The sequence below is a fragment of the Opisthorchis viverrini genome (assembly GCF_000715545.1).
Source record: "Opisthorchis viverrini unplaced genomic scaffold opera_v5_368, whole genome shotgun sequence".
NCBI classification, from domain to species: Eukaryota; Metazoa; Platyhelminthes; class Trematoda; order Opisthorchiida; family Opisthorchiidae; genus Opisthorchis; species Opisthorchis viverrini.
In genome coordinates, this window is record NW_008752029.1 from 49,550 (window position 1) to 60,182 (window position 10,633).

Consider the following 10,633-nt stretch of genomic DNA (forward strand, 5'->3'; position numbering starts at 1 on the left):
CTTTGTCAGGTGACAGATGATCTCCAGAGTACTTTGCTTTCTGAGCCACATTGTTGTGTATCCAGCGACGCGTGCTTTCGTTGTTCTCCTGATAAAATAAAGAATCTCAGATACTAAAGGAACAGTGAAGATGTCACAATCTTTGTCAGGTGGCAGATGATCTCCAGATTACTTTGCTTCCTGGGCCACATTGTTGAGTATCCAGCGACGCGTACGTTCGTTGTTCTCCTGATGTATCCGCATCAAATGATACTACGGAACTGACAGATCGCGTTGGGTTGGCAAGAGAAGGCAATAAATCTTCTCACATTCTTTGTTTCAGTACCACATCACCAGTTAGGTTCCAATTTAATTTGAGTGAACGGCCGCTATCACTGTTACCTTTATCCGCAAAACCTATAGTTTTGAATTTTATCGTGTTCACCGCTGTAAACTGGCCTATCCTTCGCTAGTTTGTCGTGTGCTAGGTAAAATGTGGCTATTTTAGTCAACACAATGTTATGAAAATATCATCGCATTCCCTCTTGATGCGCTGCGTTGAACCTAAGTAGTGTATTCTTCTATGCAATGCATCGCGATATCTCGAATATCGTAGCGACTGAAACACGAGGCGGCCTGGTGCAGTACATTCACTTCCCTAGAAACATCACAAACGAGAGGTTCAGCTGGGTTCCAGGTGAGTCTCTCGTAAAACCAAATTGATTTGCAAATGAGTGTAGTTCGCTAATTTCGTGCTATTTGGTTTCAACTAGAACATAAAGTTGACGGAAACCCGGGGACTGCGCCTACCTGATGAGCTCCAAAAAGGGCGAAACTGGTCGTGGGCTGTCGAAGAGTTTTCAGCAACCTTATGAGTAGCGAATTAAAAAAATATATATGTATCGCGATATCTCGAATATCATGCCAACTGAAACATGGGATAGTCTGGTGCAGGGAATTCAGTTGCTTGAAAACATCATAAACGAGAGATTCAGCTGGGTTCCACGCGAGCCTCCCATTAAAACCGAATTGGGGAATTTCGCAAGGTTGCATCTATTCAACGCATTAGAAACAACCGGAGAGGTATGGATGAAACATCAACGCCTATGAGGTCTCAGATAGCGATTCAGTTGTCGACCTGACTGTGCTGACGTTTGAGATTAACACCGTGCCTCATTCCCAATGCGAGTGATGATCAAACACTAGCTGAAATTACTAAAACTAGTAATACCAATCACACTGAAGATATTTGTTTTATCAACCAACTTGCGTTACAGGTTCATTGATGAGGACAATCTATGTTGCATACAAACGTACAGCATCATATTGGGCCAAGGAATTATGACTGTGGAAGCGTCTTTGGCCCAGGTTTCTCACCTAACATTTCAGCTCCAATGGTGACCCAGTTTAAAACTAATGATTGTAACACTAATAATATCGTTTTGAACAGGGGGGCAATTCCATCGGGGCTGGTTTATTCACTATGCTTTCAATCCATTCAACGCATGATGTTTGTGTTAACACCTGAATCGACCAAAATGCTCATGCTCCTGACTCTGAATGGGTGCATAGAAGCGGAAGAACAATTGTTGCCTGATTCAGCGAGGTCATACATTATGTCAAATAGGCATACGGTAGTCGAAATTAGGCCACACACACATCCGGTTGCTTTGAGCGAACAATAAATAACCAGAAGTGTATTCCCCGATATGATTACCACGTTGGAACACCACTATGGCCGGATAGGAACTTGCGCTATCTCTGGAATAATAGATGACGAAAAGCAACCCTGGCTGCTCATACTAACTAGTGCTATTTAAAGCTGGATGGGTGTTGACCAGACCGTCGGCGGATAGCTAAAGTCTGTTTTCTGTTACGAAATATGGTTTTATTTCTTCTCCGGTATTCAGAGTTACTTTCGAAAAAAATGGGGTTGCAAGGAACTTCGGCACCAGGAATCCATTTTGATTATTGCTTTTGCTAGGGAATAGCTGAGCTTGATAGAAGACAAGTGACATAATTCATTCGAAACTCACAATGAACTCTGCGGCATTTTCCGGGCAGAACATTTTACTCATAAGTTTACGGGAAAACAAAATTAGTGAGTAAATGAGTGTATTTCACACGGAAATCTGTGATATTTAATGTAACCCTACCAGGTCTTCTGGAAATTTAGCTGCAGAGACAAATGCGCCATCTCTTTCCGACTCTTCGTCAACAAAACCGTTCTTCCGTCCAGAACAAACTGCTTTAGTCATCAATGATAAGCGCGACACGGTTTCATCCTTATTGGTGACGTGATGTTCAATCGCACTCTTTCAGCCACCTCATTTCCAAGGTTCCATTCACTTCGCATTCGCTCTCACAATAGGCTTCTAAAAGTCCATGATGACTTCATCAAATTATCATACTTCACACAGATAAAAAAGCGGTGGAAGATGCCGGTCGTATCACACCGTCAGTTGGGAGCCTACTTAAGTCTGCTATGTGGGTCGAAAAGTAGTTTGAGTGCATCGACATAATATGAAGGTTTATCTGTCTAATGAAGCAAAAAACTGATTTAGATAACCACAGCACACTTTCTGGGTACGTAACAAGCAAAACATCGGTAGCGTCTCAAGTTAATCTCACTTCCGTTTTAAAAAGTCTAATGAAAAGTGCTCATCCGAGTACAGGAATTTGGGGATAAATTCCATGCTCCCTAGTGTTTATCACAGTGGTGCTGTGCTCCAGTCTGTTTGTAGTGTGAGAGGGCAGCTACCGCTGATTTGGTGCTAACAACATGCATCTATGAAAATTAGGACCGCAGCGTTTAGTCGGCAGGTGACTCCATAAGAACATGTCCTTGATTCGGAGTACGAAAAGAGTAATACTATGTGATTTAATGTGGTTTAATATTTTGGGCACATAGCTTTAGTCATTGTGCTTTGATTGAAGGAGCTTCCCGAAACCCGGAAGTTTCAGACTGCCATTGAGCAGTGGTATGACAAAGACTTGAGAATGGCTAACCGTGTGCTCTTTCTCGGAGTTGTGTACTGCGACCGGTCACCCATATTTCTGTGTCGCGGAGATGGATCCCATCTAGTTTGCTTAAAGATACGTAGTAACTGTTTCGCGACGTGTCCAAATATCTGCTCAATGAGGTACTTACCCGTTCTACCTATAAGCCTCACTGCAACAGTAAGTGGGCTGATAACTGACGTGTGGCGGAATATCTGAAATACAAGTGCTCGGACGCTGCCGAGTAGAAGTAGTTGAGCAGCCGATAAGATACAAGTTGCTGCCTGATGTCGGGCTCGCTTGCCGTGTGGAATGATAACCCCCTGGGAACGATCGCTTGCAATCCGTGCATCTTGTTTTGTTCCCATACCTATGCTGTTATTGACGTGAAACTGTTGGTGTGAGGATACGGACCACTCAGTGTGTATATACCCTAAACGGCTCATCTTATCCGAATGTCTGGTAAGCCAAATATCCAAAAAGGATAGACTTCGGTCGAATTTCTCCTGATGGAAATAGACAGCTTAGTATTATATGCAAAACACCGTAAAAATATACATCTAAATTCAGTCACCCATATGCTCAGGGAATGATACAGTCTAACCGCCAACGAAAGCAGAATCCGGAATTCCTCAGAACATTCATTCGCAAGCATATGACACGCAGCTCGTCCAGTCACTGTAGGATCATACCCCATTTTATTGCAAACGATTTTGAATAAACCACGTCGTCATGCTCTGTAATTTAGCGTGCGCCAAATACTTAGTCGTGGTGATTAAAAGTAAACTCAATTAATCGATATGGTTGATAAATGACGGGCTTAGAAGTTCTCAGAACTTAATCTGCAAACAGCGAAAGATCGCGCGCCTTTCACTCACCCATACGTATGAGAGTGACACCATTCCGTTCTCTGACTAGTGTGCCACTTAGTGTTGAAACGCGCCCAATTTTTTACACGACCTAGAACAACGGTCACTGTGGGCGCTTAGAAAGCACCTGACCATTGACTATGCTTGATGGAGACTGCCTGAAAGATCTAATCACAAATACAATTCCATTGAAAGTTTTTGGAGATGGGGGAACGATGAAATATTCGTCCAGTACCGGACTTGTGTCAGGTGTAAATGGCCTGAGGGAGTTACGATCATGGGTTTACAGGGGTGCATAAGACTCCTTATGATGAAGTGCGTTGGTCGGGAATCGATACATAGGTGGTTAGACATAGTGAAATGCTCGAAAGCCGGAGCCCAAATTCGCCCACGAATGCAGCTGTACTTGGATCGTGACGTTCTGCAACAGACATTAATGCTATCCGTCATGCATCTGTGAGGAGGTAATCAGTTGACTCCGTGTGTCACTCCCGTTAACTCCGCAGTCACACTGACAGCTAGATTGTCTTTGGAAACGCGGTGGGAATTTCGTTTGTACTGTTGCTCCAGATAGAGATACTCTTTAGAATGCCTGTCATCACACGCAATTCGGTCTTAAGGATTAGAAAACACAACCAATATGGAGTTGGACAGCATAGTTATTGGTACTACCATAGGACGCCGGCGGATGCAGTCTTGGTTAGCTTGCGTTTGTAGACCACACGAACTGTTCCAAAAGGCAACATAGTTCTGAAGAAAACAATGCATTTTATCAGTGTCACGCATATACACGAGGATTGTGCTTGAAGTTTCCTTTCACTCTTCATAATGCTAATCGCGTTAGGGTCTACGATGAGCTCAAGTCTCCCACAAGTGATTGACTTAGCTGATATTGTCTCTCTCTCTCGCTTCAGTTTTCGTCCAATTTTATCAGTGGTATCATCCCCAGGCGCATTCTCCAAGAAGTAACGAATCCTAGTGTGGAAACCAAATATGGAGAGATACTGATAGACTTGAATTGAACGGATTACGATGTCCCGTTATTTGACAACCATACGTCTGCAAAGTGCTTTAGATGGAACATCAGAAACGGCCTCTTGTTTCTGCACGCAGCTTTTCCCCTTCAAAGTAATATGCCTCATTTCAGGAATTCTCATACCCTTGGGAAACCTCAGGCAACTGTATGAAGTATGGCTTTCACATGACAAAGGAAGTCAGTGCACAGATCAGCAAAGTGTGAGCAGCATTAGTCAGGTTGCACAGTGTTTCGTGTAATAACTAAATTCCAATGAGGCTAAAATGCACCTCTACAAAACGGCCAGGCCAGTAGTCCCACTCTGAGACCTTGAAATTACACCTCCGCTGTCTCAGACGTCTTCGGGTGTTTGCCAGCAATGCAGGCATTAACTGACGGCATATGTTCGTGGTGACCATATCCGTGGGTGACCAATAATAAGCCGGATCAGTCAGGACAGTAGATAAAGCTTTCCCGGCCGCACTAGTTAGAGAAATACACCGCGTTTCCATCCATCGCCTGACACTGTCAAGTTGAGCAGTGTAGCACCTGTGTCCTTCTGGGAAGAGCTCACTTGATTCAGCAACAGGATGATCAGGTTTGCTCGAGGAGATCATACCGTATGAACTGGACATCTTGCCCATGGCTGCATTCTCCACATTGTCTTCACTCTCTGCGAGGACCCTAAGAACCATTCTCTCATTTCTGGGGATGTAACGAGATCGATTTTTCTACGGAATTATGAAACAACTACTAACAAGGAGGCCCAGTGTAACAACAATTTGTCCGCAAAACTCAAAGGGCACTCGCTTGGCTCAGAAACTTGTTCGTCGTTTCGGGGGTTGTCCTGATAGCATTTAATTGCCAAACACTCCCAAACCAACATTTTGATGGAGACAAAAGATGGTAATCAGCAGATTGTGAGTGAACAGAATTAGATATTCACCTAAAAAATGACCATGCCAGCAAAATATCAAATTGAACTGGAGAAAATCATCGGGATTAGTTAGCATCTAGAGAGAAGTGAACAAACTCAGCAAATCCTACTCAGAAATAACACGACCTTAACAGCTGGACCACAAAACGAACAAGAAAACAGAACGCATACATCAGGGCGACCGAGGGGGGTCGAATAAGTCATTGTTTCATGTAGGCTTGGGTGCCGGTATGTAACCAAAATGAAGCTTCAGTTGTTCAAGGAATACGAAAGTAAGGACCGTGTGGGGTGCGAGACGAATAAATGCTGGAACGAGACCTTTGAAGAATGCTAGCGGTCCGGTAGTGGCTATATCCAAACCACAACTCATAAGCCCCTGTAAATTGTAAATCGATATCATATGTAAAAGCGAACAAGCGAGAGACAGGCTCAAACAGAACGGAATAAACACAAAACCAAGAGGCCATCATTATAAACGATCACACGATTCTAAACAACCAAAATCTACATTCTAATAGGCAATAATGTAAGTTCTATCGTTTCAGCTTTTTCGTTCAGTTTGTTCACATAAAATCCATGTATGATGATGATGGAGATAACCTCAACCATGTGTGCAAAATAAACCCGGCAAATTCACGCTACTGGGTTACAGCTTAGTAGTGCAAAATTAACCGCAAGAATCGCGGCTTACCGAATAGGTTCCAGGAGGGGCGTTCATCAGCCGCGTTTTCATGACATCAAATGGCTGTGTGATGCACGTGGCAACACCGGCCTATTAGTGAGAAAGAAAAGTGAAGCTGTGTCTAAGATACTCATTTGTACGTAACCACATCTGCGGCCGAAAAATACGAATTCAAAATTTGCGGGGAGTCGGTTTTTCGGACCAAAAGGATAAAAGGATCTAATAAGGGTGAAGAACCCTTGGCAGTATAGCAAACAGATTCGGATACTGAGCTATGGGAACTCCGGTTTCTGACTCCAACATATGATTACAAAGTATCAAGTCATCGCACACCAAACGTCTTTTTGAGAAAAAGGGTGTTGCTGCATGTGTACTCGACGGTGTTTCGAATTTCTAGACTTTCCACGCTGGAGCTAATTCACTTGAATCAGAATGGACACCAAACAGAAAGGTAAACGATATAGGAAAACCTACTTTTCCACAGATGCGTTTAACGGTTGGGATGACACTTGCAGTATGGGAATCGGATTATATGAACTTAATGCAAACTAAATTGCACGTCGAAATCAAACGAAATTCCGGACGCGCTCTAGCAACTCTGTTGCCTTATCACTTAAGCAAGCGGAGAACAGTCTTTCTGGTCACTAAGCAGCAAGTGTTATTCTTCATCAACGGTGTAAGTTACTTTCGAAGATTTATGGTAACAACCTTCTGTCTCTCCCTACTTCTAGACATTTTGTTTTGGACGACAACGATGTCGATACAGTGAAAAACAGTGAAACGTCTCTTGGGTGATAGGCAAAACAATCATTACCAGGAGATTTCCGCTAGTCATCATGAATTTACCGTGACACCATCCGTAGTATTGGAAATTCGCTTGCCCAGTATTCGTTACAACAGTTTCTGTATGGAGTGGTGAACACGCCTGGAACCTGTTCCGGATTGCTGCAGAAAGATCTCCAAATGGCTGCCAAGCTAGCTACTCATGTACGGCAGTGGAGCATCAGTGTTGAAAACTGATGTCATGCTGTCGATGATGATGATGATGATGATGATGATACTCATGTTTGACCTCAGTTCTCAGTATGGCCCACCAAGTTTGACTAACTTGTGGCAAACATGGTTGCATAAATGTAAGGGGGTCAGGTGTTTCCTACTCGTTTATTACCTGTAATGATATTCAATGGGCAAAAGTTGCACAGCTAAACAAGTGTTGCACGGACGAAGGGGCATAAGTTCATGAAAGATGAAGAAAGGTTGTGTGGACATTACAGGGGTGTCTGGTAGAGCTCCTGGGAGATATTGTCGAATGTGGTCACACATTCTGCATCGACGACCAACTTCAACTAAAGTCGGATATCAAACCAGTGTATCTTAGAAATGTAGGGTGAAAGCGTTCGCTTTGTAGACTAGATATTCATAGCGGATTAAAACGGGACCGGGTGACAGGTTTAATTAGCTCTCTGATGATCAGACTAGTACCAGGTATTTCTGAATCGATAAACTAAGTAGAGAGACAGAGAAGAGCCAGTTAGAGCCCAACCAGAATAACAACTAGTATGAAAACAGGTTTCGGCACGCCAACTGATAGAAAGTAGTGTGTGTGACTAATAAGAACGCCGTCAAACTGATAAAGGCAAACTCACCGCACTTGCACTGGCTATCATATGGGTGACCGGTTTGTCATCAAAGTAACCCGTGTTGAGAAGGAGGATTTTGAACTTGTCGTAGAATGCCAACTGACCGAAAGTCATGAAGGCAGCTCGTACAGAGGTCATGGAAACTCCGTTGAAAAGCTTCAATGTGCCTTCATTACGGATAACTTGGACGAGACCGTCAATGGCATGTTTATAGCTAACAGGGAGAGAAGTGTGTTCGGGAATTACACAGTCAGAATAGCTGTTGAGGTAATAAAATGATTTGCAGCGAGATCATATCTTGAATCCACCTAGTGATGACACATTTGATTACCAAACTTATTATCTTCTAGTGGCGCTTGCGTCAGAAGCCTGAGCTTTGACATGGTAATCAAGACTCTCGATTCACGAAACAGATGAAACATCGGTCGTCCCAAGAATCCAGATGGGGTTTATTTAGCTTGTTTGAATGACAGTGTAGGTTCGTTTGTAATGCAAACCCACATTTTGATTGGAACATTGAGTGATCAAGGTTTATCCAAAGTAGCGCTGCGGGTCATGAATATGTAAACGTTCATCTATGAACTCATGTGCATTTGGACTCGATAAACTCCTGTGCATAGGCCACAGCGGTCATGGAATTCACACGGAGAGAAAAGACGCAGGACACTTGTATTCAATAAGCACAGTGGCCCAGCCATATTAATAAGGAGATTTTTAAACGTCGGAGAAGTTGGAACAAGGGTTTTACTCCGTTACACAGATTTTACCAACTCCTGATCACTGCTCGGCCAGGCGAACGCACAGTTGCCTCTAGAAGTTGACTGACATAAATCCGTGATCCTTGACGTCGGCAGGTGTACGGTTCAACGCTATGAGTGGCAGCTTTACCTCCACCAACGTGGCGCGCATGGGTAGCAGTTAAAAAATCATGCATGATACGAATGAAATTCTGACAGAAAACCAGAGATAATGTATCTGACTAGCCTTGCGGTGGCGCTGCGATGCCTCAACTATACAAATTCCATAGATCCAAATAGTGAGAAACAATTAAGGTAGCCAATCTAGATGAACAAACTGAGTCAGTCCAGATAACGCAACCTCAAAATAGGTATGAATAATATTGTGTATACCCCAAGCACCACCAGAACAATCGACAGCGCCAATCAATAGGAACATCATATTTAGAAGCACGATTGAGAACTAATTTCATACGTTGTGATTAACTGGTTTACCAGACTAAACGCTGTGTATGTACTACTTGTCTCAAACTTTCATAACCACTGATAGCAGGACAGTTTGGAACTTGGATCAAATAAGTCATACAGAGAAAACAGTTAAACACACCCTGTGTCCAGGGCTCAGGACAATTATCCTCCGATCGGGTCGAACTTGCGGTGACGACGTCCCCTCCATTATTGACGAAACGCTTGTAATTCAATCGCGAGGCTCCGAAAACAGACCAACAACCAGCGGTCAAACCAAAACGATTAATGTGTTTTCACGTACGAGGTGTAGTTCCATCCTGTATTACATTCTGTAAGTAAAGTCGATGAGCTGAGTACATTTGTCCCATTTTCCCTGTCATTTACCAGAGATCCCCCATCTTAGGAGTTTCTAGTAACAGACGATCTCCCAGGTTAGTAGTTGAACACAAATAAGGGTTGTTGACTGGCAATTTGGTAAAACGCCGATTGACATGATATGACACCGACCGCCCCCAGAAGCACGCCGTACACGTCACGGGATGATTAGCTCCATGAGCGAATAAATCACCGCTTAGTGCTTCCCAGCTTCCCAGAATAGTTTGGTTTCCAGAATTTAAAATGCTAACACACACAATAAGGTTGCAACGACGGCCATGCGCTGAAGGCTAATGAAATGGAGGAATTATCTAGCGACGTTGCTAGTTTAATACCAACCATGAACTTCATAAGTAGGTTCACAATGAAAAATAGCGTGATATTCTGAGAATCTCTTCAAATGAGAGATGACTGGGTCGCTCTGCTGAAGACTCAGATGAGGAATACTATAAACAGGATTCGGCTGAGTCTCCACCTAATACCTTACTTTGTAAATGAATGCTTAATTCCGAATACATTCCGTGTGGGGATGTGGGGTGAGCCGCAAAAATGGTGAAACCGCGATTCAGCGGTTCGGAAGTTTCTATCGACCTTACAAGTGACGGGAGACGAGTGTCCTGAATCAGACAAATGAGTTCATCGGGAGTAGACAGCCACCAAGGTATCAGATGGGTCAGCATAGGCGGAATTCCCGTAAACTATATAAATTAATCCAAGCCGATAACCTTCCCACCAGAGAGACCAGCCTATTTGAGACTAATCCCTGGCAAGTTTTTGAGACTCTCCACAAGGATCACCCTACGTGGCCCGAAATCCCATCCTAATACGGAACGGGATTAGAAATTTGTGCAGTGGGCCTTCAAGCTTTCTGATGACAACCAGATATCTGTACAATGACATGGCAACTAAATTGTTCCGCAACAAGTCAGAG

At 43.5% G+C, this 10,633-nt stretch overlaps 2 protein-coding genes across 2 annotated transcripts; both read right to left on the reverse strand.

Annotated features, from left to right (window-relative positions):
* Positions 1 to 5,126: 5,126 nt before the first annotated feature.
* On the reverse strand, positions 5,127 to 5,558 carry T265_10464 (hypothetical protein; the record flags this gene model as incomplete). The annotated part of the gene is made up of 1 exon (XM_009176843.1): positions 5,127 to 5,558. The coding sequence occupies one exon, from the start codon at positions 5,556 to 5,558 to the stop codon at positions 5,127 to 5,129; it is 432 nt and encodes a 143-aa protein (XP_009175107.1).
* A 161-nt stretch (positions 5,559 to 5,719) lies between these two features.
* On the reverse strand, positions 5,720 to 8,592 carry T265_10465 (hypothetical protein; the record flags this gene model as incomplete). Its single annotated transcript, XM_009176844.1, has 3 exons — positions 5,720 to 6,176; positions 6,492 to 6,572; positions 8,129 to 8,592. 3 exons carry the CDS (start codon positions 8,258 to 8,260, stop codon positions 6,009 to 6,011), a joined length of 381 nt encoding a protein of 126 aa, XP_009175108.1.
* Between the last annotated feature and the right edge of the window lie 2,041 nt (positions 8,593 to 10,633).